Source organism: Selaginella moellendorffii, unplaced genomic scaffold (genome assembly GCF_000143415.4).
Source record: "Selaginella moellendorffii unplaced genomic scaffold, v1.0 SELMOscaffold_55, whole genome shotgun sequence".
Classification (NCBI taxonomy): Eukaryota; Viridiplantae; Streptophyta; class Lycopodiopsida; order Selaginellales; family Selaginellaceae; genus Selaginella; species Selaginella moellendorffii.
Genome location: NW_003314316.1, coordinates 220,096 through 247,237, shown reverse-complemented (window position 1 = coordinate 247,237; position 27,142 = coordinate 220,096). Strand labels below are relative to the sequence as shown.

At 48.5% G+C, this 27,142-nt stretch overlaps 10 protein-coding genes, 1 long non-coding RNA gene and 2 other non-coding genes across 16 annotated transcripts; 9 read left to right on the top strand and 4 right to left on the bottom strand.

The window, feature by feature from the left end:
- Positions 1 to 2: 2 nt before the first annotated feature.
- Positions 3 to 460, top strand: LOC112350902. The gene is made up of 3 exons (XR_002993924.1): positions 3 to 84; positions 182 to 219; positions 277 to 460. It is a non-coding gene; the product is annotated as an uncharacterized LOC112350902 (long non-coding RNA).
- A 742-nt stretch (positions 461 to 1,202) lies between these two features.
- LOC9662098 (ferredoxin-dependent glutamate synthase, chloroplastic) lies at positions 1,203 to 8,204 on the top strand. Its single transcript, XM_024687924.1, has 33 exons — positions 1,203 to 1,607; positions 1,656 to 1,968; positions 2,049 to 2,491; positions 2,548 to 2,679; positions 2,734 to 2,832; positions 2,887 to 2,957; positions 3,011 to 3,107; positions 3,169 to 3,261; positions 3,315 to 3,460; positions 3,517 to 3,676; positions 3,727 to 3,837; positions 3,890 to 4,105; positions 4,165 to 4,322; positions 4,386 to 4,515; positions 4,566 to 4,624; positions 4,684 to 4,789; positions 4,859 to 4,955; positions 5,006 to 5,121; positions 5,183 to 5,380; positions 5,426 to 5,536; positions 5,588 to 5,827; positions 5,877 to 5,975; positions 6,028 to 6,123; positions 6,194 to 6,391; positions 6,452 to 6,526; positions 6,590 to 6,718; positions 6,771 to 6,869; positions 6,933 to 7,075; positions 7,135 to 7,228; positions 7,287 to 7,525; positions 7,581 to 7,659; positions 7,719 to 7,802; positions 7,884 to 8,204. The coding sequence occupies exons 1-33, from the start codon at positions 1,353 to 1,355 to the stop codon at positions 8,046 to 8,048; spliced, it is 4,851 nt and encodes a 1,616-aa protein (XP_024543692.1). The 5' UTR covers positions 1,203 to 1,352; the 3' UTR covers positions 8,049 to 8,204.
- A 28-nt stretch (positions 8,205 to 8,232) lies between these two features.
- Positions 8,233 to 8,728, top strand: LOC9662097. The gene is made up of 2 exons (XM_002982812.2): positions 8,233 to 8,364; positions 8,423 to 8,728. The coding sequence occupies exons 1-2, from the start codon at positions 8,252 to 8,254 to the stop codon at positions 8,703 to 8,705; spliced, it is 396 nt and encodes a 131-aa protein (XP_002982858.2). The 5' UTR covers positions 8,233 to 8,251; the 3' UTR covers positions 8,706 to 8,728.
- Positions 8,717 to 10,053, top strand: LOC9662096 (transmembrane emp24 domain-containing protein p24beta2). Of its 2 annotated transcripts, XM_002982811.2 has the most exons (5): positions 8,724 to 8,977; positions 9,091 to 9,277; positions 9,341 to 9,448; positions 9,563 to 9,728; positions 9,806 to 10,053. In XM_002982811.2, the coding sequence occupies exons 1-4, from the start codon at positions 8,777 to 8,779 to the stop codon at positions 9,694 to 9,696; spliced, it is 630 nt and encodes a 209-aa protein (XP_002982857.1). In that variant the 5' UTR covers positions 8,724 to 8,776; the 3' UTR covers positions 9,697 to 9,728; positions 9,806 to 10,053. The 2 variants fall into 2 exon arrangements, with proteins under 2 accessions (XP_024543697.1, XP_002982857.1); XM_024687929.1 differs by having other exon boundaries at positions 8,717 to 8,977; positions 9,341 to 9,728.
- Positions 10,054 to 10,574: 521 nt separating this feature from the next.
- Positions 10,575 to 12,670, top strand: LOC9661914 (abscisic acid receptor PYL8). Of its 3 annotated transcripts, none has more exons than XR_002993920.1 (4): positions 10,575 to 10,782; positions 11,095 to 11,310; positions 11,544 to 12,088; positions 12,484 to 12,670. XR_002993920.1 is itself a non-coding variant. In XM_002982810.2 (3 exons), exons 1-3 carry the CDS (start codon positions 10,663 to 10,665, stop codon positions 11,772 to 11,774), a joined length of 567 nt encoding a protein of 188 aa, XP_002982856.1. In that variant the 5' UTR covers positions 10,575 to 10,662; the 3' UTR covers positions 11,775 to 12,384. The 3 variants fall into 3 exon arrangements, 1 of the variants encoding a protein (XP_002982856.1); XR_002993921.1 differs by having other exon boundaries at positions 11,544 to 12,093; XM_002982810.2 differs by lacking the exon at positions 12,484 to 12,670 and having other exon boundaries at positions 11,544 to 12,384.
- Positions 12,671 to 12,825: 155 nt separating this feature from the next.
- On the bottom strand, positions 12,826 to 15,728 carry LOC9662095. The gene is made up of 5 exons (XM_024687925.1): positions 14,919 to 15,728; positions 14,330 to 14,833; positions 14,211 to 14,270; positions 13,724 to 14,146; positions 12,826 to 13,654 (listed from the first exon to the last, which is right to left on the bottom strand). The coding sequence occupies exons 1-5, from the start codon at positions 15,633 to 15,635 to the stop codon at positions 13,013 to 13,015; spliced, it is 2,346 nt and encodes a 781-aa protein (XP_024543693.1). The 5' UTR covers positions 15,636 to 15,728; the 3' UTR covers positions 12,826 to 13,012.
- Positions 15,729 to 16,286: 558 nt separating this feature from the next.
- On the top strand, positions 16,287 to 16,366 carry TRNAL-AAG. Its single transcript has one exon. It is a non-coding gene; the product is annotated as a tRNA-Leu (tRNA).
- Positions 16,367 to 16,479: 113 nt separating this feature from the next.
- On the top strand, positions 16,480 to 17,370 carry LOC9661913 (ribulose bisphosphate carboxylase small chain clone 512). Its single transcript, XM_002982809.2, has 3 exons — positions 16,480 to 16,706; positions 16,762 to 16,893; positions 16,956 to 17,370. The coding sequence occupies exons 1-3, from the start codon at positions 16,521 to 16,523 to the stop codon at positions 17,193 to 17,195; spliced, it is 558 nt and encodes a 185-aa protein (XP_002982855.2). The 5' UTR covers positions 16,480 to 16,520; the 3' UTR covers positions 17,196 to 17,370.
- On the bottom strand, positions 17,233 to 17,305 carry TRNAA-UGC. The gene has a single exon. It is a non-coding gene; the product is annotated as a tRNA-Ala (tRNA).
- A 44-nt stretch (positions 17,371 to 17,414) lies between the features above and the next one.
- LOC112350900 (serine/threonine-protein phosphatase 6 regulatory ankyrin repeat subunit C-like) lies at positions 17,415 to 19,251 on the bottom strand. Its single transcript, XM_024687926.1, has one exon. The coding sequence runs from the start codon at positions 19,111 to 19,113 to the stop codon at positions 17,527 to 17,529; it is 1,587 nt and encodes a 528-aa protein (XP_024543694.1). The 5' UTR covers positions 19,114 to 19,251; the 3' UTR covers positions 17,415 to 17,526.
- Positions 19,252 to 20,697: 1,446 nt separating this feature from the next.
- Positions 20,698 to 24,714, top strand: LOC9661912 (auxin response factor 16). The gene is made up of 15 exons (XM_024687828.1): positions 20,698 to 21,090; positions 21,174 to 21,286; positions 21,352 to 21,450; positions 21,521 to 21,577; positions 21,652 to 21,804; positions 21,861 to 21,945; positions 22,002 to 22,092; positions 22,140 to 22,304; positions 22,356 to 22,481; positions 22,537 to 22,612; positions 22,656 to 22,812; positions 22,865 to 23,793; positions 23,863 to 24,053; positions 24,113 to 24,246; positions 24,299 to 24,714. The coding sequence occupies exons 1-15, from the start codon at positions 21,084 to 21,086 to the stop codon at positions 24,316 to 24,318; spliced, it is 2,403 nt and encodes an 800-aa protein (XP_024543596.1). The 5' UTR covers positions 20,698 to 21,083; the 3' UTR covers positions 24,319 to 24,714.
- Positions 24,715 to 24,727: 13 nt separating this feature from the next.
- LOC9662093 lies at positions 24,728 to 25,742 on the bottom strand. The gene has a single exon (XM_002982702.2). The coding sequence runs from the start codon at positions 25,658 to 25,660 to the stop codon at positions 24,917 to 24,919; it is 744 nt and encodes a 247-aa protein (XP_002982748.1). The 5' UTR covers positions 25,661 to 25,742; the 3' UTR covers positions 24,728 to 24,916.
- A 61-nt stretch (positions 25,743 to 25,803) lies between these two features.
- LOC112350858 lies at positions 25,804 to 26,383 on the top strand. The gene is made up of 2 exons (XM_024687829.1): positions 25,804 to 26,144; positions 26,207 to 26,383. The coding sequence occupies exons 1-2, from the start codon at positions 25,916 to 25,918 to the stop codon at positions 26,311 to 26,313; spliced, it is 336 nt and encodes a 111-aa protein (XP_024543597.1). The 5' UTR covers positions 25,804 to 25,915; the 3' UTR covers positions 26,314 to 26,383.
- The last annotated feature ends 759 nt before the right edge of the window (positions 26,384 to 27,142 follow it).

Genomic DNA, 27,142 nt, shown 5'->3' with positions numbered 1-27,142 from the left:
GACACGGGCACTGCACTTGGCTGCGCATTCATACCCAGCTTCAACATCGAGCCATAGGAAAAGCATACGAACATCTTGCAAGAGGTGAGTACTTATTTTAAGAGAGGTCGAAGGTTCACAGAGCGGCACAGGAACTGTCCAATGTGCTTTCTTCACTATTTTTATAACTGGAGATTTGCAGTGAGGAAGACGTGCAAAACTCTGTGATCCTGTCTGGAGGTAAGCTTGTGTGTTTGTGGTCAAACCACCGAAAGCTAAACGGGAAAACTTATGCAGGCATAAGACCGCATCACGCTCACTCCGGGGACGAAGTTAATGGCTCCGGCCTTGGGACGTAAATCTGTTTCTTCGTTCTTCCCAGCTTTGGTGTCATATATCCTGGTAGATCTATAAGATTAATACTATTTAGGATGTTACGGGAGATTATACAACGTGATTTTGAAATGTTAAAATTTTGGTATAAGTGGATATATTGTGGCAGGTATAGCATTTCATATACAGTTGAAAACACTAATGAAAAGATTGATATTAATATTAAAGCAGTCAATAAACAGATTTATAATTGATGAAATTCAAACCAAAGTACAACTGCATTAGAAGTTTAAAAGATTATTCAAGATTTTCAAATCTATATAGTGGTGAATTTTTTCAACCTCGTAATAGAAATTATTCTTTGCATATGCAATTAGATTGTAATTTAGTTCATGTAATGTATGATAAACATTTAATGTGATATGGTCATATAATATTTACTTGGTCAATAAATGGCATGTGTTGAGGACAATGGATATTGCTGTTTATAATACCATCAAACAATGTATTTGGAGGGTTCCAAAATAAAATAAATGCAATAATATTAAATATTTATCATAATCTATTGAAATATTGTATTACTCTTTGATAAAAACATTAAACTTACTATAATAATATAAGCTTGTACCTCTTAACAATCAAAATGCCAATGGCCAAAAAGATTGTTATTCACTATAGTGTGGTGTGAAACCTTCATTACTTCATCCAAGAACTTTTTTATTGCCTTTTAACTTGGACAACAATAGAGCTATGTAAGAATATTTATGCTTAACTTTTATCAATTTTATAGTTATATTTTTTTATATTAGAACTTATAGAGTTTAGGGTACGTGTTGCCACGTGGCATGATTTCCAACCATGTAGCGCATTCCTATAATTTTTTTCATTCCTTGTCAGAAGGACGATATTGTTTGTGTGCTTTCTCTGCACTTACCTAAGGGGGCTCCTTTCGGTCGATCGGTGGATGGAGCTGGGCTAATGCTAGATTAGGAGGCGGCGTCTTCTCTCATCACCAGGATCGATTCCAGCTCAATCGCGCTATGGCTGTGTATCTGGCAAATAGCCCTACTCTCTACGTTTCCAGGTTCCAAGATTCTCGGGGAGCTGCCGCCGCGCGTTCGAGCTCGATTGCTATCGCCGCCAGGGCCAGGTTTCCAGCATTCGGTGGATTGCAACGACGATTTCTCCATAATCCCTGCGACAATCGATATCGGGCATGGGCGCAGGCTCTTCCCGATGGCTCCACTCGCGCACAGTCTCTCAAAAGCAGGGATTCTTCGCCATCACGCTTCCAGGTACGCGAATTTTCTCTTCTAGCAAATTTTTCATGGATGAAATTCTAGGTGGCCGATCTAGAAGACATCCTAGCGGAACGCGATGCGTGTGGCGTGGGGTTTATAGCCAGCACCAAGCAAGAGTCCTCTCACAAAGTTATCGAGGATGCACTGACAGCCCTTGGCTGCATGGAGCATCGCGGCGGCTGTGGTGCCGATAGCGATTCTGGCGATGGTGCCGGTTTAATGACGAGAATTCCTTGGGACATGCTTAACAGCTGGTTTCAGGAGCAAGGATTGCCTTTGCCCGATCAGTCCAACTCTGGAGTGGGAATGGTTTTTCTTCCACGAGACGAAGCGTCGGCCATCGCTGCCAAACAAGGTGAGTGAATTTCATAGGATTTGAGCGACATCTTATAGTTGACTTTCTCTCGGTATTTTTTTTTCGGGTTTCGTTTCTAGCTATCTGCAAAGTCTTCAATCGTGAAGGCCTTGAGATTCTGGGATGGCGAAAAGTTCCAGTTGACGTTTCAGTCGTCGGATACTACGCGAAAATGGCCCTTCCAACAATTGAACAGGTGTTTGTCAAGGTCAGTGGCGAGAGTACGGTGGAGGATGTTGAAAGGGAGCTGTATATATCGAGAAAGCTGGTCGAACGGGAAATCGAAGGAGAAGCATGGGGGGACGAGTGCTACTTTTGTTCCCTGTCTGCTCAGACCATCGTTTACAAGGGAATGTTGCGGTCGGAAGTCCTTGGCCAGTTTTACTTGGACCTCCGCGAGAAGAGCTTTACATCAACTTTTGCGATTTATCACAGACGGTACAGCACAAACACCAATCCGAAATGGCCACTAGCTCAACCGATGAGATTCTTGGGACATAACGGAGAGATCAACACACTTCAGGTAAGCAGCGCCTTCTGAGCGTCGCGAATCTTCATCTTACAGTGATAGCTGCGAAGGGCAATCTTAACTGGATGCGTTCAAGAGAGGCCTCTCTAAAATGTGCCGTCTGGCGGGGGAGAGAGGAGGAACTTCGACCTTTTGGAAATCCCAGGGCTTCTGATTCGGCCAACCTTGACATGGCTGCTGAAGTAAGTATGCTATTTATTTCGAACTGAACAGCCTCTAAAAGTAATCTATCTCAGCTTTTAATGAGGAGCGGACGAACCCCGGAAGCAACTCTGATGATGCTCGTTCCAGAGGCTTACAAAAATCACCCTACACTGTCCATCAAGTATCCGGAGGTTTGTTATGCCAACAGCAGTTGATTTGTTACTTATTTCTCCGGTCTGTACCAGGTTATTGACTTTTACGAGTATTACACAGGCCAGATGGAAGCATGGGACGGACCTGCATTGCTCCTTTTCAGGTACAAGCTAATTTTTTTCAAAGGAAGACGTTCCTTAACGGATGTATTTGAAGTGATGGGAGGACAGTTGGCGCTTGCCTTGATCGAAACGGGCTCCGTCCTGCTCGATATTGGGAAACGAAGGATGGAATGCTGTATGTCGCTTCTGAGGTATGGAAGCACGTTACCTTTAGCTATACTTGAAGAGAACTACAACCATGCCGTTACATAGGTGGGCGTTCTCCCGATTCCGGATTCTGATATCATCTCTAAAGGTCGTTTAGGCCCTGGGATGATGATAGCCATAGACTTGAACTCTGGAAAGGCAAGAAGAAGAACATGCTTTGCATTTGTAATAACGTGATGAAGCTACTACAGGTATCCGAAAATACGGAGGTGAAAAAGAGGGTCGCTCTTTCACATCCTTATCGCCAATGGCTGGATGAGAAAAGCCGTAGTCTTCCCGTTTGTAAATTTTCAGCTGAACCGTTTATGGACACTGATAAGCTCCTTCAGAGACAACAGTAAGCCGTTTATTGTTTTATGCTGGTTTACATGTGCTCATGTCTTTAGATTTCAGGGCATTTGGGTATTCATCTGAGGATGTCCAAATGGTTATAGAAAGCATGGCATCGCAAGGCAAAGAGCCGACGTTTTGTATGGGGGACGATATCCCTCTGGCTGTTCTGTCTCAGAGAGGTCATATGCTGTATGACTATTTCAAGCAAAGATTCGCTCAGGTAACTAGAGCTATTGGCTTTGGATGGACATAAAGATTAATGTTTTGCAGGTAACAAATCCTGCTATTGATCCTTTACGGGAGGGACTTGTGATGTCTCTTGACGTCAATATTGGGAAGCGAGAAAACATTCTGGAACCAAAAGCTGAGAATGCTGCTCAGGTGCGGGTTATAGTTGCAGTTTAATCATCCAGCTATTGTCTTGCATGTGCAGCTGAAGTTACTGAGCCCGGTATTGAACGAAGGAGAGCTCGAAACTTTGAAGACGGATCCAGTTTTGAAGGCTTCGACAATTCCAACGTTCTTTGATATTAGTAATGGACTTGAAGGATCACTTTCTTCTGCACTGGACAAGCTGTGTGAAGTTGCTGATGAGGCTGTACGTGGAGGATCACAGCTTTTGATTTTGAGCGACAGAGCAAATGACCTGGTATGCTTGTCTCCATAGTGGCTAAAGTGTCCGGTATTAAACGCTCGTTTGAAGTGCAGGTAGCCACTAAGCCTGCCATACCGATGCTGCTTGCGGTAGGAGCAGTACACCACCACCTTATTCAGAACGGACTTCGCACGTCAGCATCTCTTATTGCTGATACTGCTCAATGCTTCAGTACACACCATTTTGCATGCCTTGTTGGGTATGGTGCAAGGTAATGTTGCGCATTCTGCTTTTGTGTTCTTTTATCATTCTAAACTTGTTTAACTTGTTGCAGTGCAATTTGTCCTTATTTGGCCTTAGAAACGTGTAGACAATGGCGTCTGAGCAACAGAACTGTTGGGCTGATGAAGAATGGTAAAATACCCACCGTGACAATAGAACAGGCGCAGCAGAATTTTCGCAAGGTGAAGATCTTTGTCTTGTTAACACATCTATACTAACATTGTAGCACCAGGCGGTTAGAGCTGGCCTGTTAAAAATTCTTTCGAAGATGGGAATTTCTCTTCTATCAAGGTTTGTTCGTTAATAATTCCGCAAGATATTTTCGTACTAACGCTTAATCGTTCTTGCAGCTACTGTGGAGCACAAATTTTTGAAATTTATGGCCTTGGAAAAGAAGTTGTAGATACCGCGTTTAGGGGAAGCGTCTCACGTATAGGAGGAGTGACTTTAGATGAGGTATTTGATTGGCTCGTTGTTTGCTTTATTTTTCCTGACTTAACTAAAAGGATACTTTACGCAATTTAGCTCGCTCGTGAATCTGTATCATTTTGGGCCAAAGGCTTGTCGGACGAAGGAGCCAAAAAACTCGAAAACTATGGATTTATTCAGTTTAGAAATGGCGGTAATGTTTGAATATGAAATTATTGTTGTTCTAACATTCTTTTGTTCCAGCCGAATATCACGGAAATAACCCAGAGATGTCGAAGCTTCTTCACAAAGCAGTTCGTGAGAAGAATGAGAGCGCGTATGCTGTATATCAAAACCACCTGAGTGACCGTCCTGTAAATGTGAGTAGTTTGGTGTTTCTGTTCAAAATCATTTTCTTGAGCGTCCCAACCTGATTTACAGGTTCTTCGGGATCTCCTTACTTTAAAAAGCGACAGAGAACCCATTCCACTGTCAAGAATAGAACCTGCCACCAGTATCGTGGAACGCTTCTGTACTGGAGGCATGTCCCTAGGAGCTATTTCGAGGGAAACACACGAAGTGATTGCAATTGCAATGAACAGGCTAGGTGGCAAATCAAATTCTGGCGAAGGAGGCGAGGTATATTTTCGTTCTTTTATGGTGGATTATCAATGGTCGTTTCAGGATCCTGTACGCTGGAGGCATTTGACGGACGTAGTGGATGGTTATTCGCCGACATTACCACATCTTAGAGGATTGCAAAATGGGGATACCGCGACAAGTGTGATCAAACAGGTGCGCAGTCGTTTTCAGAGATCTCATTTAAACTGGTATTCGGGTGTTAAGGTTGCGTCTGGACGCTTTGGTGTCACGCCAACGTTTTTGGCGAATGCGGACCAGCTCGAAATTAAGATTGCACAAGGTGCTAAGCCCGGGGAAGGTGGCCAATTGCCTGGAAAGAAAGTTAGTACTTACATTGCTGTCCTGCGAAACTCCAAACCTGGTGTGCCACTTATTTCTCCTCCTCCCCATCACGATATCTACTCAATCGAGGATTTAGCACAGCTAATTTTTGACCTTCATCAGGTACGTGTTCGACATTTGTCGTTCCGCTTCTCATGCATTGTGTTGACAGGTGAATCCCCGTGCCAAAGTATCTGTGAAGCTTGTTGCAGAGGCGGGTATTGGCACTGTAGCAAGCGGTGTTGCCAAGGCTAATGCAGACATTATACAGGTGCGTTTCAATTTGTTTCAACCTTTGTTGCCAACTTACGTTTTGTCTTTAGATATCTGGACACGACGGTGGAACTGGGGCCAGTCCAATCAGCTCAATAAAGCATGCCGGGGGCCCTTGGGAACTCGGGTTGACAGAGACACAACAGGTGCAGTTCGAACGAACTTTTCAAACTTTCTCGAATTTAAGCTCTTTATTTCTTGTTCTTTCTCCGTCAGGCTCTCTTGTTGAATGGGCTTCGGGAACGAGTTGTTCTTCGTGTCGATGGTGGATTTAAAAGCGGCATGGATGTTTTGATGGCTGCTGCTATGGGAGCTGATGAATATGGATTTGGATCGGTAGCGATGATAGCAACGGGATGCATCATGGCTCGTATCTGTCATACCAACAATTGCCCAGTTGGTGTTGCTAGCCAGGTAACTTTCTTCAGGACGTGATTATTTTCTTTTAATGAAGCTTTTCTAAACAATGCGTAGAGGGAAGAGTTGCGTGCTCGATTTCCCGGAGTACCAAATGATCTTTGTAATTTCTTCTTGTACGTTGCTGAAGAGGTAGGAGTTTTCTTTGATAATGGATTGTATTTGGTCCATACTCTCATCATTTTTTATAAATAGGTGCGGGGCCTGCTTGCTCATCTTGGCTATGAAAAGCTCGACGACGTGATTGGAAGAACGGAGCTTTTGCAACCAAGACATGTTCCCCTCGTAAAAACGCGACTACTCGACTTGAGTTACTTGCTATCGGTATTCTTTCTATTTTATACCCTTTCGCTCGCTGTAAGTTCGTGCATTACAGAACGCTGGGTTGCCAAAGCTTTCAAGCACCCAAATAAGGCGTCAAAATGTTCATACCAACGGACCTGTACTTGACGATGTGGTGTTGGCTGATCCTGAGGTAGTATCTGTTATCATCATTTGTTATCATCTTTACACTGTATATAACGCTTGCATGCTTCAGATCTCGGAGGCAATCGCTGACGAGAAGACGATATCCAAGACATTCAAGATCTATAATGTCGATCGTGCAGTCTGTGGACGAATTGCAGGCTCCATCGCCAAAGCTTACGGCGACACCGGTTTCGCTGGACAGTTGAACATAACGTAAGTGCGCATGTATGCGTGCTTTCGAATTATCTCTCACACATGCGTTTTCTGCGTAGATTTATTGGCAGCGCAGGCCAATCCTTTGGATGTTTCTTGACTCCGGGGATGAACATCCGGCTTATTGGAGAATCTAATGACTACGTTGGCAAGGTGACTTACTGACTTTTCTTCTATCATTCAAAAGAAGAAAGAAAATGTTTTGTTTCAGGGAATGGCTGGCGGGGAGCTAGTTATTACTCCACCCGAGAAGACCGGCTTCGTGCCTGAGGACTCCACAATCATTGGCAATACATGCCTCTATGGAGCTACTGGAGGCCAGTTCTATTCACGCGGGAAGGCTGGCGAACGATTTGCGGTTCGAAACAGCCGCGCGGAGGCTGTTGTGGAAGGTGCCGGGGATCACTGCTGCGAGTACATGACTGGAGGCTGCGTAGTCTCTCTCGGAAAGTACGAAAAACAAACTTTCCTTCTCTCTTTCGTGTTTTAACGTTTCGTCGGGCAGAGTTGGCCGAAACGTCGGTGCTGGTATGACCGGTGGCTTGGCATATTTCCTGGACGAAGATGACACGCTCACCCCAAAGGTACACGAGTGAAGAACTTTCTGGATTCGCCGTTCTAAGTTCTCTTTCAAACTTAACAGGTGAACAAAGAGATTGTAAGGATGCAAAGAGTGACCGCTCCCGCGGGACAAGTCCAGCTTCGTCGACTGATCCAAGCTCATGTGGTAAGAAGAGAGAACACTCTTTACTCTTGTTTTACAAGGTACTGGAATGGTTTTTCTCATTGTTTTCGTCGCGCTACGCAGGACAAGACTGGGAGCAGCAGAGCAATCCATATTCTCCAAAACTGGGACGCATTTCTTCCAAAGTTCTGGCAGCTCGTTCCGCCCAGCGAGGAAGACACGCCGGAAGCAAACGAAGCATTTAGCGATGAAACCATCGCCGAGCAGCTGGTTCCACAATCGGCTTGATCGCTCCATTCGATGGATCGATCGACAGTTTCCTCGCTCGCAATGGTGGCTCAAGTATGGCTCGAGTATGGCTCGAGTACCATGAGAAGAACACGAGAGAGGGAACGTGTAAATTGGCTTGTGTACGTGAAATATTAATCTCCTCCGTTCATCTTAGAAGCCCCCAAAAATCCTTGGGGGGATTGCTAGGGTTTTAGGGAGCAATGGGGAGCGTGTTGGGCACCGAGAGGAGCCGCCAAAAGCAGAAGGAGATCGAGGAGCTTCTGGATCAGCTCCCTCCGGAGATCGATCTTGACAAGGAGGTTCCATTTCGTAGGTAGAGATCGATCGATTTGAAGCCACATTTGCTGAAAATCTCTGCTACTACCTCGCAGCTGGTGGCTCTTCTCGGTTGTGGGGGCGCTTGCCGCGATTCCAGTGGGAATGAAACGCAAATCGCTGGCGCCACTGCTCATCTACGGCACCACCGGGACGATGCTCGACATAATCTTCGGCATCGAAGAGCACGAGAAGAAGAGGCAGGATTGGATGAAGGAGTACATCGCGCAGCACGGCAGCCGCAGGGCCGACGGTGATTCGCGCGAGAATTGGGAAGATCCGAGCAGCGGATTTGGCCAGGAGCCGGATCCCTGGATCGAGGCGAAGAGAAAAAACTAAAGAAAAGAAGCGCGTTTGGCCCATTAGAGCCCTATTTAGGGTTTATAGGAGAGATCGTGGCGCGATTCACGATGGCGCTGCCGCTGCTGCCGCTGGCTCTCTCAATTCTTCTCCTCTCGGCGAGCTCCGCACAGGCGCTGCGATTCGTGATCGACAGGAAGGAGTGCTTCGCTCATCCGGTGGAGTATGACGGCGATTTGGTCCATGTCTCGTACGTGGTGGTCAAATCGGACAGTACCTGGGGATTCGAGCAAGCCGGCGTGGATCTAGTGGTAATCGTCTAGCACAGGAAGGAAATCTCTAGCTTAGAAGAAGCAGTGCTTGGATTTTTTTTTCATGGATCACAGCAAAGTCTTATGGTTTTTTTTTTGTGTTCTTTGGCCAGGTCGAGGGGCCTGGAGGCATTCAAGCCTACGATGTTCGCAACAAGCCCGAGGAAAAGAGCCAGTTTGTGGCACATAGCAAAGGCCTCTACAAGTTTTGCTTCCACAATCTCTCTCCAGTTCACGAAACCATTGCTTTCGACGTTTACGTTGGCCACTTTCCCCCGCCGGACGATCATGCAAAGGATGGTAAGAACAAAATTCTCTCTCTTTTTTTTTCGTGAACTTTTGGTGACGCTCGTTGCTTTGCAGACCACATTGACCCACTGATGGGACAGATCGCGAGACTTGAGGAGGCTCTCTACAGTGTTTCTTTCGAGCAGCACTGGCTGCAAGCTCAGACTGAGCGTCAATCCGTCTGTAAGTGCATTGTCGCTTGGCTCTTAAATTCGTTTTTGTTCTCTGTTTCCCGTCCAAGGGGAGTGACTGACTGGCTCGTGTTTGGACTCGGCTCCGGTTTTATGGTGCTTGCAGTGAACAACGCAATGAGCAAGCGAGTGGTTTATAAAGCCGTGGTGGAGTCGGCGGCCTTGATCTCTGCAAGCCTGCTCCAAGTCTATTTACTGCGCAGGCTTTTCGAGAAGAGGTTTGCGAGCTCCAGGGTCTAGGTCTTCGCAAGAAAAGAAACAAATAAAAGCTGGTAAGCTCCTTCCCTTTCATACCTTTTATTGTTCCCCCTTCGAAGGAACGCATACTTCACTTACCAAACTCTTCCAGGGATAACGACACAAAGGAAAAAAGGAATTGACGAATTCACATGGATGAGGGGGGTGGCTGAAAGCGGCCTGCGGAAGGATCTGGTTGGCCCCAAGCGATCTCATGCGTGGACAGCCTCGAAGAATGGATCGTTCGTCGTCTTTCATCGTCCTCAAAGTCATACTTAGCTGCAAGGTAAGCTCCATCTTGTGTAGAGAAAGCTTTGCTTTTGTTTATTAATCCCAGACTAGAGGTTTTGACCGAGACAATCGCTCGCGAGCTACTGTGTCAAGTTTGAAAGAACGCTTCAGCTTGGTTTTTTGACTGGAAACTTTAACTTTGGTTTCTTATGCGAAGAGTTTCTCCTTGGGTTCTGGAATGACCCCGTGATCTTCCAAGCTCTCAGCGACCAAGCTATTGAATCGATCGAGAGCTCCAAAATGGAAGAAGCAAATGGATGAAGAAGAAGTTAAGTTTATGTCTAAAGGAGGTAGCTTCCAAGGAAAGAAGCGTGAAAGGCAGCGCACAAGGGAAGCATGTGAAGCTCTTGATGGGCCTGAAAAGCCAAGCACGAAATTATTCTTTTCCGCGAGGTGGGGAATATTCCCCCTGGCCGGGGAAGGCGACTTTCTACTCCTTGATGCGCGTGGGACCGTATAGGTCGTTTCGTGGGAGCGGTAACATCTGATACAGGTGTTACCTGGAAAGTTTTTATTATCCACGAAAATTGTTCTTCTCTTTTTTTTACCCTCTCTCTCTCTCTCTCTCTCTCTCTCTCTCTCTTTTTTGTTCCCTTTTGGTTTTCTAGGGTTCTAATCGAACGAGCGAGTGAGAGCTCTAGCCGCTCTAGCAGGGGAAGGGATCGATCGATCGATGAGATGAGCAGCAACGCATTGTCTAGGGAGGAGGAGCACATATGGCGCTACCACAAGCACGAGATGCAAGAGTATCAGTGTGGATCCATCCTCATCAAACGCATCAATGCGCCCGTGCAGCTGGTAAGCCCTCTCACTCTCCTCGTTAGGAATTTGCTAGGAGATCGTGCTGTTCTAGGAATTTGATGCGAGATTCGTGAAATCTGTGTAGTACATTGCTTGCTTTCTTGCATTCTAGTGATCTAACAAACTCCACTTTCTTCCAAAGGGTGTAGCTCTCTCGATTACTCACAACCAAGCATCCGAGCATCCATTCTTTGCGATCTCTCGACTTCTTGTCACCTCCCAAACACCTATCTCTCTCGATTTCTCACAACCAAGAGCGCTTGATCTTACTCTCTAGCTGAGATTTTTCTCTCTTTTGTTCTTGCGCAGGTGTGGTCGCTCGTCCGGAGATTTGACCAACCGCAAGGCTACAAGAGATTCATCCAGAGCTGCACTGTGAATGGCGATGGCAAAGTCGGGAGCATCCGAAACGTGAATGTGGTAACGGGGCTTCCAGCCACGAGCAGCACCGAGAGGCTGGAGATCCTGGACGAGGAGGAGCACATCTTTAGTTACCGGATCCTTGGAGGAGATCATCGACTCAAGGTACACTTTTCTTTTCTCCCTCTCTCTCGCTTTTCTTTTCGAATTGTTCTTCCCATCTCATCCAAAGTTTCTCGAAGTTTCCTCTTGTTTTCTTTTTCTCTTAAACTATTTTTCTTATCGCCTCGTTATCTCCCTCGCTTCACTCGCACAGTGTCGGCTGGATTTTCCTTTTTCTACAGCTCGTGAATGCTATCTTTCATCATCATCTCACAGCAGTGGATCTTTTCTTTCAGAATTACTGGTCTATAATCACGCTCCACTCCGAGATGATCAACGGTAGGCCCGGGACATTGGCGATCGAGTCGTACGTTGTGGACACTCCCGAAGGGAACAGTAAGGAGGACACATGTTTCTTCGTGGAGACAGTGATCAAGTGCAACCTCAAATCATTGGCGGATGTGTCGGAGAGGCTTGCGCTGCAGACAAGCGTCGAGCACCTAACTTTGGCCTCCAGGAGTCCGTGATTCAAGACGAGCAAACAAGGAGAAAAGAAAGGGAAAAGTTCCTCCCGGTCGCACGGCAGAGAGGGGAGGATTTCTTCGACCGACAGACATAAAAAAAGAAAAGAGAAGTGAGAGTTTCATCAACCGGCAGAGCAGCAGGAGTTTTCCTCAGTTCATCTTCATCACAGTGACGAGAGCAGAAGCAGCAGAGTTTTTAGAGCACTTGGAAGTGAGACACGGAGCCAACGAAGAAGAGACGAGAACAAGCTTTACTTTGTGGAGGCGGCGATGGTGGTGGTGGTCGATGCGACGACGGTGGCGGCGCGGCGGTGGTGGTAATGTATTATATCCTTTTTTTCGCGAGTCTCCCTCCATTTCCATCTTTCTTATCTCTCTCTCTCTCTCTCATCGCGGCTTGTGCCTCCATGTTCGTCAGCTTTGTTTTCTCCTTTGTTTTTCTCCTCCCTCTCTTTTTTAGCTCCGGGATCGAGAGAAGATGAAGTAAAGAAAGGCAGTGAGTGGATTTTTTTTGTATAGCTCTCTCCCTCGTCTCCTGCGTTGCTTCCACTTTTATAACATGACTGTATAGTAACTTACGAATCAATCTATTCTCTACTACGTTCATGCTCTATACGACTTGCGCGATTGATCGCTCGATCGATCGATCACTCTCTTTTCTTTTTTGCTGATCCTGATGGACTAAAAGAAGCTTTTTTTTTCCATTCTGCAGCTGCTGGTGGTTGACAGAGCCACCATCCCATTCCACTAGAATTTAAAGCTAAAAATCCCCAAAAGAGAGATCAAATGGGAAAAACACGAGGAGATTTTGTACGGGAACATTATCTATTTGTCCATGGTCCTTGTCTTCTTCGTCATGTGGTTTTTCTAAACACAAATAAATAAAATTGTTTTTTTAATGTCCACGTGTCCTTCGCCGCATTGCATTGCGATGCTCACGTCCGAAGAAATGTATCCCAAAAGCTGCACGACAGCAACTACTAGCTTGGACACACTCCCCAACTTTTATACACTTGCGTGCCGTGTTCTTCGCTATTTCAGGTAACGAGATAAATAGAATAAATCGATGCCGACAGTAATATTTACACCCCAATGTTTGTACAAAAAATGTCCTCCTCAAAGTTTCTATCCCCAAGGGATTGGATTTCTTCTAAATGAGAAGTTCTATCCCCGGCGATTGGATTTCTTCCAATCCAAAAAGATGACACTTCCTCTGTTCTTCCTGGAGTCCTCGACCTCGACTACCCCCAAGCGAAGAACGCAGCAAAGCCTTGCATGAGCGCCAGCTTCACCGAGAAAAAGAATAGAAGAACCACCTGACCCTGCCTCCTGTGCTCGTGGATCCCACGAACAACACCCGCGTAGAATCTCTCCGCCGCCACCACACTTGGCCCCGGCGCCGACGATCCGGAAAGAACCACTGCCCCTCTTCCTGCTGTTGTGGTTCCTGGAACTAAAAAAGTTCTATCCTGTCCACCACCACCACCACCACCACCACCGTCTCTAAACATGGATGACAACTCCGCCGTGATAAGAGGCCACCAAAGTCCCCGCCGCTGCTGCCGCTTCAATCGTCTACTCCTCTTGGCTTCCTGCCGCACTGCGCCCGTGATACACTTCATGTAGCTCCGTGGATCATGGTCCCTGCAGATCGCCCCGTCGGAGCCGTAAGCACCCGGGTCGCTCAAGATCTCCAGCGGGTGTGGCGAGTTGAGAAAGGCCCGCTGCGCTGCTCTAAACTCTACCTTGCTGCTACAGTTCCCTTCCCCCGGATGCCTCATCACGTAAAGTCCTAGACCCGGCGGTAGCAGTGGATGCGGCGGGGCAACGTCCTCGCTGGGTTGCAAGAGTATAAACTGGCCCATTGGCGCGTAAAGTAATTTCTGTGTCATCGCAAAGTTCAGTATTGAGTGTGACTAGAAAGATGTCGAGGAAGAAAAAAGTTTTCTTACCTGGTTGTTGAGGCACGGGTGATCCCGAAAGTTGCCGTTTAATCTCTTGAGAATCTCCGCGACGTGATCGGGATAGTTACACGCAAAAGTCCTGGGAACAATGTCGCGGTGTAGCATGACTGAGCGAATGTGATCTTTTGGTAGGCCCAGCTTGTCGAGGAGGTAATCGCCGCCACACAGGATGCATGGCGAGCCGAAAGTCAAGACAGGCAACAACGCTTCTCGTTGCACCACCCCCCGAATCCGGAGCATTAGGGACACGAGCGTAGCAAGGCTGCCTCCTAAAGAGTGCCCTGTAAAGCAAAGCCGTGCTTGGTCCCCATGCAAGCGTAGATGCTCGAGGACGCAAGGCAGCAACTGCTCATAAAGTCCCTTCGCTGCTTCGTAAATACCCCTGTGAACGAAGACACCAAGGCTACTATCCTGTCCACAAACGAAAGAATAATAAAACACCACCCTCCACACATAGAAAATGGAGTTAGCTGACCTCGAAGTGCGTCGGCTCGAATAACAAATTGGCTTGCCAGGACGCCAGCGATTCGGATCCCTGGAGATTGAAGACATGCCAGCTAAAACTCCTGTTAGCGCAAATCAAAAGCGGATTACCTGAATAACAAAGTGTCGCGTGGAGCTCTTCCTGTCGTCGCAGCAGTACCACTCACACGGGCAGTTGTGCAGGGACTGCAAGTCTTTGGCCACTGCATCCTTTGTGCCCTCTTTGGCAGCCACCACCGCAGTCACAGGCGAGGAGGCGATTAAAGTAGCCATCTCTGACGACTCATAATCCGCCGCCTCCTCCTGCCCGTCCCCATTCACAGCTCCAAATCTCTGATCTTTAAGTGCATCTCCAGCTGCCTCGTTAACTTTTTTTCTATGGCGGAGGAGCGACGTTGTCTGAGAGTGAAGGTAAGATGCTACAGCCGACGCCACTGAATACGCCGAGGCTGGAGATATGGAAAACCTCTGCCCAATACGAGGGGACCCTCCATCGCTTTCTTCGTTTTCATTGGAAGAAACTGAAGAAGCTCGCTCTTTGGACAGCGCTTGCTCTTTCTTGACCAAAGACGAAGTTATAAATTCCAAGCCGTGGGTGTGAAGTAAATTACTGGGCTGGAACGAAAGAGCACGCGGCACAAGTTAGTTGGCGATAGAAAAGACAAAAGAGAAGAAAGAAAATCTAGCGAGAGTTTCGTACCTCGATGTCGCCGACTCTATACGCAAGGTTGCAAAGGTGTGACATTCGAGCGATCACTCTGGCCTCTCGCAAGGACACCGGTTGCAAAAATTTGGAGAAGGATTCCCTGGTGTGAGAGACTTGGACGTGAGAAACTTCCAGCATCGAAGAGCTTTCAATCGAGCAGCCATCCACCTCGCATTCCAGACACGATTGAGCCCCTGCTCTCTCTTCCTCTAAATTTCCACTTTCGGATTCTGGAATACCTTGCCTTGGCGGTAACGATGGCGGTGGAATGGCGGTGTCGTCCTCAACCATCACGCTTCCAGATTCTTCTTGCGCGATGGAGCTTCTCCCCATCAAAGCCCGCAATCCCCAAATATTCTGAGCCCAAGACCTACCGTTTGGATCGATCACTTCTTCGTCGGCAGCGTCCGATCCCACCAGCAGCTCGCCGCTCGCATTGCTGGTCTCCAGCGATTCGGGAACCGAGAATGGATCGCTGGGCGAGATTTCACCCTGATTCTTGGAAAACCATAGAAATTTCAACGGGCCGGGGAGCGAAGACCGTGGCGGAAGCGGCAGCGTTCCAGAATTCGTAGCACTGGACGACGTCGATGCCGGCTGCTGGCCATTGCTCACCTTCGCCGCGCAAGGCCGAGGGGCGGCATCCGCCAGCGCCTGCGATCGCGATCGAGGAAATGCCGCAAGAATCGACTTGCCGAGCAGAGAATCCATGATCGACCGCACTGATCGATCGATCCACAACCCTCACAGGCTTACACGCATCCCACTCGTTTGGATCGAGATGCTACGATCGATCGATGGAGACCGCTCCTGCCCCTTTAAATGCCCGGAAACCCTCAACGAGCTTCCCTAAGATCGACGGCGGCGACCCACCGTGTGTGTCAATCCAGCGGCTGCCAGTGCGACAACGTGTAGGCAGTAAGCTGACGTGTACAGCCACCGACTACCAAGTACCGCCGTGTACGAAACCAACGTTGTCAAATGCCGTACACCCGCCCCTGTGTGGTTGTTTACGGCACGGGAATTTGAGGTTACATGCCTGCCCTAAAAGGGCAGTGGTCCCATGGAAAGATCTGGAGACACGTCTTGGATGATGAAAATGTGCTGTTAGTTCCATCTTTGAAGAATACCAAATCTATCTCCTCTCGCAGGAATTTCAAAGCCAATCTGAAAGAGTCAAAGAGTTGTTCCAGTCGGGTCCGGGCGATTCCCACTAGCCAAAAGGTTTTAAGAACTATCTAGCGCTGAAGTTTCATGGAATCAAAACTATGATGGGATGATCACAAAGATAAAGGTAAGTTGCGAAGCTTCAAATGTAGCAAATGTGGTGTGGAGTCAAAAAGATTTCCACGTATCATCGCGGTTGACATGGCCGAGTGGTCTAAGGCGCCAGATTAAGGTTCTGGTCCGATAGGGCGTGGGTTCGAACCCCACTGTCAACAAGAAGGAATCATACTATACCCTAGTTTTCTTAAATTTTGCCACCTCGCACATGCAATATCGAGGTAGTGACAAAAGTAGGCAGCTTTCGCAACGAGTATTATTTTCGTGCGATACCCGGATATTTAATCACCGGCGAGAGTGATTGACGATCTTATGGCAGCCGCTGCGAGTGTGTTCTTGCGATTTCCCGGTGGCGTGTGGGATCATCCCAGATCAACATCTAGATCTTCGCCAAGATCGTCGTTCCTATGGCCGCTCAAGGGAGCAACAAGAGCTTTCCGAAATTTGATCGCAAAGACATCCAGGGTTTCGAGTGGCAGCCGCGTGAATTGCATGCAGGTAAGATTATATATCGTTTTTAATCCTCTCAAATCCAGAGCGCAAATCTTGCAAGATTGTTTGCCCGCTCTCCAATTCCCGGTTCGAAACGCTCTCGTATTTGCCCCCTTTGTCACCCGACAACGTTGCCAGAGAGATCGACTACATGCTGAGCAAGAACTGGATTCCCTGCCTCGAATTCGATCACGTAATGTTCTCAAGTTTACTTTTATCTTCGGGAGTTCCTGACGGGTTTCTTGATCTAATAAGGTTGGGGCGATTAGCCGTGAGAACTCGCGAGAACCTGGTTACTACGACGGTCGCTACTGGACTCTTTGGAAGCTCCCAATGTTTGGCTGCAGTGATCCAGCTCAAGTTTTAAGGGAAATCGAGGAGTGCAAATCTATGTATCCCAATGCCTACATTAGGGTTCTTGGATTTGACAACATCAGGCAAGTCCAGTGCATCAGCTTCATCGTCCAAAAGCCATCGAAGAAGCACTCCGAGTAAAAAACGATATATGGGGCGTTTAAATAGAATAATAAAATGGAGGCGCGGGGTATCGAACCCCGTACCTTTCGCGTGCAAGGCGAATGCTCTACCAATTGAGCTCCGTCCCCGGCCAATGGAAGAAGCATATGCCTCGTAGCCGCCGAACTATGGCCAATCAAAACTTCTTTTTTAATTTGATGGTAAACTCCGCCAACCTTTAGCCAATCAAAACTCTTCAGTTTTCCTTTATTTAATTCGATGGAATCTATACAAGAATGCGACCTTTAACCAATCAAAGCTTTTCTTTTTTCCTTTTTCAATTTTGATTACAAAAGAATGTTGTCCGGGATCAATAGGCTTCGCAGCTCAATGTCCTGGATCTTGGAAACCTCTCGCCATTCTTCTTCTTTTTGAGAGACGAATCATCGCTACCGCGGATTTTCCCCAAATTTATTGTGGAGACGCTACTAACCAACGATCTCGCGTCCCTGGCGCCGCCGTCCAGCAGCAATCCCACGATTCCATCCTCGCCCATCAAGCTCCCAATCTTGACCGCACAACACCCTTTCTTGATCTTGGCATTCACATCCGCCCCTCTCCTCATCAAAACCTGGACGATCTCGCTGTGCCCCATCTCCACCGCGCAGTGGAGCGGCGAGTATCCCTCGCAATCCTCGCAATTCACATCGACATTCCTGTCGATCAAGAGCCTCACCACTTCCAAACTCCCCTTGAATGCCGCGCAGTGGAGCGCGGTCCATCCATTCTCATCCCTCCCGTTTGGATCGGCGCCCTGCTTAAGACAAACCCTCACAGATTTGAGATCGCCCCTCCTGGCTGCGCGCCGGAGATCATCGCCGAGCTTGAGCAGATCGAGCAAGCTTTTATCAGCTCCCGCCTCCACAGCGGCGTCAAACGGAATATGCCCATTCAAATCCCGCACATTCCGCCAGGCGCCATGTTGGATCAGCAGCCGAGATGCCGCCACGTCGGCCTGGCCCGCCGCGATGTGGAGCGCCGTCTGCCCAGTGGCGGTAACGGCGTTAGGATTGGCACCATGCTCGAGCAGTTGCTTCAAGCAACGCTGTGCACCGCCGGCGGTAGCAATGTGCAGCGCGGTACGCTCCTCCGGCCCGGCGGTGCTGTTGACATCCGCGCCCTTCGCCAAGAGGATTCGAACCGCGTCCAAATGATGTGCGTACGTGGCGAAGTGGAGTGCTGTCCATCCGACGGATTCCGTCCGGGCCTCTGTGTTTGCTCCGTTTGCGAGAAGGAGCTCCATGGCTAGCGTCTGTCCCGCGGCAGCAGCCTCGTGCATCGGTGTTTTGCCGAACCTGTCCCGGACCTCAACATTCGCGCCAAACTCGAGAAGGAGCTGGACCATCTCGGGCCGTCCGCTAGCTATGGCGACGTGGAGCGGGGATCGATCCGGGCCGCTGGATCCGGGCTTGTTCAAGTCCACGCCCCGTTCCAGGACTTCTCGCACGTCTTCCATCGTCGAATCCGGAGAGGCAACCAAAGCGGAGACGATGGCCGATCCTTTGAAGAAGGCTTTCAATCCAGCGTCGGCGTAGACGAAGTTCTTCTTGGATTCAAACCACTCGTTGGAGACGCTGTTGTGTTGATTCCCGCCGGGAACCACCAAGCTCTTGACGACGAAATTGTCGAGCGAGTTTGGGAATTCGTCCGGAAGGGATTGCTGGGGGTTGAGGATGATCTCGACGGTGGCCCTCCCGGCGGGAGGGATGATCCCCTGCGATGGCTTCATCGTGTACTTCTTGGAATTGGCCACCCCGGCATTGGACGGCGCGGTGATCTTGAACGCCACCGGCATCGTGAACATGACATTCTTGAGAATCACGAAGCTGCTGCATCGCTGCCCAATCTCGAAATCAAAGACGAGCTCCTTTGGATCAATCACTAGCAGCCGATCCATCCGGAAAAAATGTCTCCAGATCCTTGAGTTTTTTAGAACACCGTACCGGAATATAGCTCACATGAAAGCGATCAGCCACCTAACGTAGAGTAGTCAAAAATCTCGAATGGATCGATTGGTTCCCCCATTTTGCAAATGATCGATCGGTCGATGCGACAAACTAGCAGCCCTACAAACAAAAATTTCACCTATAAACCCACACATCCGACAAGCAACAGGGGGAAATAGCTCCCACTAGGTGACGAGCAAAGAAACGCGCAAGCTCGCGGCCCTGGATCTAGCCACGTGTCGGCAGCCGGCCACAAACTGGCGGCAGGGATTGCTGTCACAACGCCAAAAAAGATGCCCCCCTGTTCCTGGAGTTAGGGCAAGCTAGCAGTATATTCTCCGGCATCTTCGTTTGTTTGGGTGTCGCATTCTCCGTGCTGAAGATTTCAAAATTCTTCCCCAGGGCTGACAAGTGTTGCGCTTTTTGGGCGCAATGCAATGCACAGCCGCGGATCTGATCTCGCTTGATTCACTTGGTAGTAAAGTTAAAAGGCTTACTTGTTTAAAGGGGCGCGAGAGGGGATTCCTCCACTCGTCGTGGCCACAAAAGAGAATAGGTCACGGCCGGGCTTCGCGGAATTTTCGGGCTCCATTATGGTGGGAGAAAACCTCCATCTGTGATCAAACAACATCACTAATGTGCTTGGCGTTTAAAATATTAATCGCACTATGGAAGGCAATAATCCATTTTGTCAATGATCATGGAATCGATTCACGTAAAAAGAAATGTCCCCGGCGGCCGTATTATACGATTGGTGCTTGGGATAAGATGGGGCATGCGCTGCTGTGCTAACCTAAAGTAAAGCCATGTCATGTCAAATCAGACACCCACAGAGCTTTTTCTTTTCAGTGGACAAGAATACAGAAAAAACGTCGATATCTCCCTCTCATGCTTACGTCTGATTTCCATTTTCGCCGTGTTTAACATAGGCACTCGTGCCCTAGGCCATCCTTTTGTTTATTCGTCGTCTACAACCTTGGAGCTAAATACTTTACACCGAATTTTTAATCGATTCCTGAAAGCTTATGGATGCCATGGTTCCTCTGAAAAAGAAAGGGGTATGTATGTGTGTGCCAGCATTCATTCATTCAAAGCTTATCCATGGACCGGTACGGACCGGCGGCTCCGGTATGGCGCGGATGGGGCATATGGCACACTGGGGTCCGTTCCGTCGTGTCCGTCCATTTTCGGAATCCCGCCCTTATGAATCCAACGGAGGGGGATACCAAAACTAGGGACGCGATGGCATCTCACGGCTGCTATGTCGCCACGTCCACGTCTGGAACCATGTGCGTGGGACCATTAATGATTACAACGTTTCTCGCGGGGGATCTCAGGGACCAAATTCCAGCGCATCCGACGGCGTTTGCCCGACCACGCCAGCAAGACGCAATGGACCGATGGGTCTATTAACGCTGTGGGGTTGTAAACTGGCGGACATTAGAAGAATCCCTCGGACAAAGACCGGTACGTGGAATGACATATATGTGCCCAGACACACAGGGGTGATGCCCAGGCCATGCTCCAAAGACAGCGTACTGCCATGGGGAACCGCTAAGCCAAAATTTGGCGGACCGCTACAATTGGTGGCGTTTTCGTGTTCGCTAGTTAGGTCTCGCTGCATTTGGCTGGACGAGGTTCGTATTGCGCATAGGCCGGCGGCGTAGCTCCATAGCTCCTCAATGTGGCAGATTTCTTGGCTCCTTGGAGCCGCGAGGGCGCTGCTAGGGTCTCTTTGAGCGGCTGCTTCGAGTGATCGTCTCGGATCTGGTGGCTTTGGAAGCATTGTGGCAATGTGGAGCGGTGTGGGGGTGATCTAGAGGCAGGGGTTTGGCCGCGGCGCCGCGCCGAGTGAGAATGCGCGGGATGAGAAGCGCGGTGAGGTGATTCTCCTGCCCGGCGCTGCGCATCGCGAGTGGCAATGGAAGGTAAGGATGACATTTCGGCCGGATTTCAATGTTAGCGGAGCTAGGAGTGTATCAGAGCTCTAAGCCGCAATGCTTCACTCCAGGTGTGAAACGAGGTCCAAATCCGGAGCTTTGGCATGCCTGTGCTGGGCCGCTCGTCTCTCTGCCCTCTGTTGGGACTCGAGTGGTCTACTTCCCCCAAGGCCACAGCGAACAGGTAAGCGGGATTCTTCCTCCACCGGAGAGCTTAAGACTGATTCCAAGGTTCTCCTTCTCTTCAAGGTGGCTGCCTCGACCCAGAAGGAGGCCGATGCCGACATTCCTAGCTATCCCAATCTTCCGCCCCATCTCGTTTGTCAACTCCACAACATCACTCTCCATGTAAGTTCTAGTTCTTTGCGAGCGAGTGAGTGAGCTCTAAGGGTCTCTCGTACACTCTTCTCATACGCAGGCTGATACCGAGACGGATGAAGTGTATGCCCAGATGACTCTTCAGCCTATGAATGCTGTAAGTTGTCTCGAGTTTACTGTTCCGGATCATTGTTACTCATTTTTTTATTTCTCGCTCGCATGGTTTTGTAGCAAGAGAAGGATTCGTTCATGGTGTCTGACTTGGGCAGACAGAACCGGCAGCCGTCGGAGTATTTTTGTAAAACGCTGACAGCAAGTGACACAAGTACACACGGCGGGTTTTCTATCCCTCGTAGGGCCGCCGAGAAAGTGTTCCCCCCTCTGGTATGTGTAGCATTTCAACTGTCGTCACGAGCTTACTTGTAAACTTTCTGCTATAGGACTTTTCCCAGCAACCTCCGGCCCAGGAGATTGTTGCGAGGGATTTACACGACACGGAATGGCGCTTCAGACACATCTATCGAGGTATTCTTCATTAGCCATGGATCCCGTGTAAGCAATGCTATGTGCCGGCATTGCAGGCCAGCCACGGCGGCACCTTCTTACGACGGGATGGAGCGTTTTTGTCAGCGCCAAGCGCCTGCAAACTGGCGACGCTGTTCTCTTCATAAGGTTAGCAATTCTGCTTCTCGTCCTGCGAAACTGACAAGTGTCCACAGGGACGAGAAGGGGCAACTTCTTCTTGGAATAAGGCGTGCAAACCGGCAGCAAGCATCCATGCCACTGTCGCTGCTGTCAACTGATAGCATGTATATTGGTATTCTTGCGGCCGCAGCGCACGCGAATTCTACGAGCAGTCGATTTACTATATTCTACAATCCCAGGTGACGACGACTACGCATTCGCAGTAGATGATTCGGATTTTTTTCTTGCAGAGCTAGCCCATCAGAATTTGTGATCCCTTTGTCAAAGTACTACAATGCAGTATATAACAACATGCAAGTCTCTCCAGGCATGAGGTTTCGAATGCAATTCGAGACTGAGGAGTCTGGAATCCGAAGGTAAACAATGGGCTTCCTATTTGAAGGTGTCAAATTTTTGTTTTGATGATTTTAGGCACACAGGTACGATTGTTGGTTCCGGTGATCTGGATCCAGTGCGATGGCCGAATTCTCATTGGCGCTCATTAAAGGTCTTTAAAGATTTTTTTTTTCTTTCCTGACTTGTACTCACAGGTTGAGTGGGACGAGCCTGCCGCTGGCGAAAAGCAGCAACGCATATCCCTTTGGGAGATAGAACCCGCTTCAACACCATACCTCGTCTGTTCTCCGTCTTTCACTTTTCGATCCAAAAGGCCGTGGTCCCAGGCGTTGGGGCCCAATCCAATAGCAAGTAAGCCCCGTGATACTCGAGGCTTTTAACTCATGTTTGTTTTCACATTCAGGAGAAGTTGAAGCTGTGGACGCAGGAAAATGGATCAAAAGCGAAGGTTTGGAAAAGAACCTGTCATGGAACATGTACTCGGAGCAACTCATGCAGCTCCATCAACGGCCGGACTCTGCCGCGTCAGGGGCGAGGTCGGACTTTTTTCGTCCCGATGACTGCAGCCGGGTTCAAGACGCAACGCATTCGCAAACGCCGAAAGGTTTGCCCATGCAGCAGATTCACATGAAAGGCCAGCAGCAGCAGCATACGCAACTACTGTCTGCGTTACCCCAACAGCAACAAGCTCACGAGTATAACTGCCATCAGCATCAGCAGCAGCAGCAACAGCAGCAGCAGGTTGTTCAACTCTCGCAACAATCGTCCGAGTCTGCATTGCATCTCTCAAGTGGGCCTCAATCCCTGAAGCAGCGTGGGGACTCCAGTGATATTGCCTTGAGCTCCTATGGAAGATCTTACCAGAGCAGTATGCTGGAACAACAGTACGCAAGAAACATAGGCGGTGAGCAAGAAGCCATCCAAATCAAGGATACTCACGGCTGGTACGTGGGAGAGAAGGATTTTCCTACAGAACAGCCACTGCAGTTCGGACATTTGGACGGATACTCTGGCAGTGGGGCCGTGTTCTCTATTAATGACATTGAGCAAGGTGTAACGGCCGGTTTAACTTTCAAGGATGCTCAGCAGCAGCAGGAGCAAGATACGTTGCCTCTAGATTCCAGGAGTCATCTCCTCTTTGGGGTCAGCATAGAGCCCGAATGCATTACTCCTTCGAGCCAGGGGCCGAAATCGAAGGATGGTCAGCAACGAGTTCTCAGTTCGACTGCTTCTGATCTCCACTTGAGCTCAGACAACGGCACCTTGGAAGAACCTGCGTACTTACAGAGAAGTTCTAGCGCGCAGCACATGTTGCCGAGAACATTCACCAAGGTAATGTGCCAGTTTTGTTGTGATTTTTTTTCCAGAGCTTACAAATCTTACTGGTCTCGTTGTGAACAGGTGTATAAGACAGGCTCTGTCGGAAGGTCTCTGGACTTAACACGTCTGAACTGTTACGATGGGCTGAGAAGTGAGCTGGCTCGAATGTTTGGACTTGAGGGACAGCTTGAAGACCCGCACCGATCAGGCTGGCAGCTCGTGTTCGTGGACAACGAAAACGATGTTTTGCTCGTTGGCGACGATCCTTGGGAGTAAGTTTCGATTAAATCGTCCTCCATGTAAGGTGGTGGCTCACTTCCTTTTTCCGCAGGGAATTTGTGAGCTGCGTCCGGTGCATCAAAATCATGTCTCCCGCGGAGCTGAGTCACATGAACCAAGAGCAGCTGAATGCCATACAGGCTCGAACGAATGAAGAGTTTACAGAACAGGATGCCAATCCCGGCGGTAAGCCGTGACACACCAGATTGACGCTGATAATTGACACGCATTGATACAGTGGAAGTTGAGGAGTTTTAGATCAACCTCAAGCTGGTGGTTCCATCGCCATCGTGATCATCACCTTCACCAAGTAGGCAACACCGCGAGCTCGCTTCTCGCGTTGTGTCTGTCCCACACATCAAGAAGCTAGCCGCAGCAAAAACACCGCTTCAGGCCAGCTCTACTAATACTCTAAAAGCAAGCCGGAGGTACTGTCTTTACCGCTACTCCCTTTGTAATTTGGTTGTGGATTGCTTGTGCTAGCTAGAGAGGTCTTAGCTTCTGTGTACATATTATATCTAGGTGTGTGGATGGATGCATAGCTATTCAGTAACATATTAACTAGTAGCTAAAGGCAGGGATTGCAAGCGAATGGTCCTATTGCCTGGGTGTTGTTTTTCTCACTGACAATTTTGTATACAAGTTCTTGGTTTATATGATGCAACTCTGAAGAATGCGTGGTGTGTTCTTGTTAACTGGATGGAGTGTGTGCCCCTAAGCAGATAAAACTAGTTGGGACGCAAGCTGGAGGGAAGATGGCGAGGCTGGAAGAGCAGACAATTCAAGGTGGGCTTCGGCTGTTCATGTTGATCGATCTAAAACTTTGGAAAACTTGGAAGGCCAAGACGATTGAGATTCAAGCGTTGTACAAGCTGGAGATGAGATCCTCCTCGAGCTCCTTTTTGGAGGGCGGGGCGGCGTCGGTGGCGGTGTTGGCATCGTCGTCCTTTTTCCGGCCGTAGACGTCGATGCTCATGTCCTGCTTGATGTTGTCGGCGTCGGTGACGATGTTCACCTTGTTGAGCACGCGCTTGTCCTCGAGGTTGTAGTTGAAGTCGGAGCGCACTGTCCCCAGCGGGATGTAGCGCACGATCTTCTCCTGCGGGTAGTCGCGCATCCAGGAGCGCGCCGCGCACTTGGTCCGGAAGGCGAAGTCCTCGCAGAAGGCGCCGCTGCGGAGCTCCTCGGGGAGCTGCGAGTGATCCTGCGCCAGCGCGGTGCTCAAGTGCATGCTGGCGACGTGCTTGTAGCACGTCTTGCCGCCGTTCTCCATGCACTCGAGCGCGCCCGCGCCGATGGGCTCGAGCACGAAGTGGTCCTGGAGCTTGCCGTTCGAGTCCTCGATGAAGCAGTGGCCCAGGCCCAGCACCACGAAGTCGTCCGGGTTGTTGGTGGGATTCTCGCCGATGGCCGCGCGGATAGCGTGGTTGTGGTGGTGATGCGGGAGGACGACTCGCCAGCGTAATTGGGTTCCAAGAATGTTGGATCGCGCGAGAATGCTGGTCCTCGGAGCGAGAATGCCGGTGGGTCTCTGCGTGAAGTGCCAGTGCGTACCTGATGGGTTTCGGAGTCCTCTCGTGGCCGCGGAGATGGAAGCCATGGCGATTTTGCCGCGGGGAGAGGAGACGTTGCTTGCCCTGATTGTGCTTTTCTTTTCTTATCCATTTGCAAGGAGGGATTTTTTTCTTATCGCTTTGGAATGTGCTGCCATGCTGTTGATTCGTGGTTTTTCTACGTTGATCGTAAGTTAGTATGTTGATTGTGGGTAGATATTTTTTTGCTACTTCGATTTGGCATCGCCTCCTTCCGCAGCAGTACTAGTTCTCATGCGTAATTTGTTCCTGTTTCCCATCGGATGAGGGGATTGATCAGTCCCACGTTCGCCACACCCGGCACCGATTCAACGCCTCTGTTGCTGCACCATCGGATTCTTCCTCCCTGCCGCCTGCGGGTGCCACTGCCGGGTAGATTTTTTCGTGGACGAGAAGGGAGCATGAGGATTGCGGCTGGTGATGGCGGCGGGAGCAACAGCAGCAACAATCGCGAAGATGAACCGCACGAGGAGTCTTTTGGAAATTTGGGAGGTAGGAGGAGCCAGTCCCAACTGTTTTTCTGTGACGTCCTTTAGATTCTATCTACTCTGCAGGGAAGCTGAATGATCTGAGCACCAAGGCGCAGATTGTGGTGGCAGCATTCATCTGGATGTTCCTCTTCTTTGGTGCAAGCGTGTTCAAGAGCAGGGACAACAAATAACTAACAAAACCTAGTATTGTTAACTCTTGAAATCCACATCTAATACATAATCCAATTCTAATTATAACTATAATGAGTAACTAAAAGATATATTCCTTATTATAGATCAAAGTATTGACATGAGTGTATGGTTATGATATTATATATTAATATTAGCGTAGTGGGGTTTTGGTAACCATAGAATTAGTTTTAATTTAAACCACTTGCTTTTGTATATAAATTAGGGTTTTTGAGCTAATTGATATACACATCTTTTGTATTTCCTTTCCATATTCTATGCACTCATATTGGTGGAGATAAAAAGCATTTTTGATTGTCCTTGAGGAGTGTTTAGATTTAAGATTTTGGTTTAAATCTAACTTTTGAGATCTAGTTTTTTCCATTTACTTTCTTTTTTCCTTTTGAGATTTTGGTTTAGGTCTAGCTTTTGCATTGTTTAGATCTCCCTTTCCCTTTAGCTTTATTTCATTTCTTTTTTTTCACTCTTTCATTTTCATTCATTTTCATGGTAGAGTAGCAATCTCCTCCCCCTTTAACTTTGGAACAATAGTTAGTGCAATTGTAATTCAACAACTAAACTCAATTGATAATAACATTCATGGGATGTGGTATAGTTCCTCTTGCTTTTGGTGTTAATCCTTATGTTTGGTTAGAGTTCTTTCGTGGGAATCCTAGGGATAATGTGTACCATTAGTTCGATCACTTCACAGTGATTGCCACATATCATTCTTGGGATGATACTTTACGTTTACATGAGTTTTTTATATGTTTCTAAGGGACGGTGCTGTAGTGGTATAATGGTTTGAGCGCAACTACTCATGAAGATTAG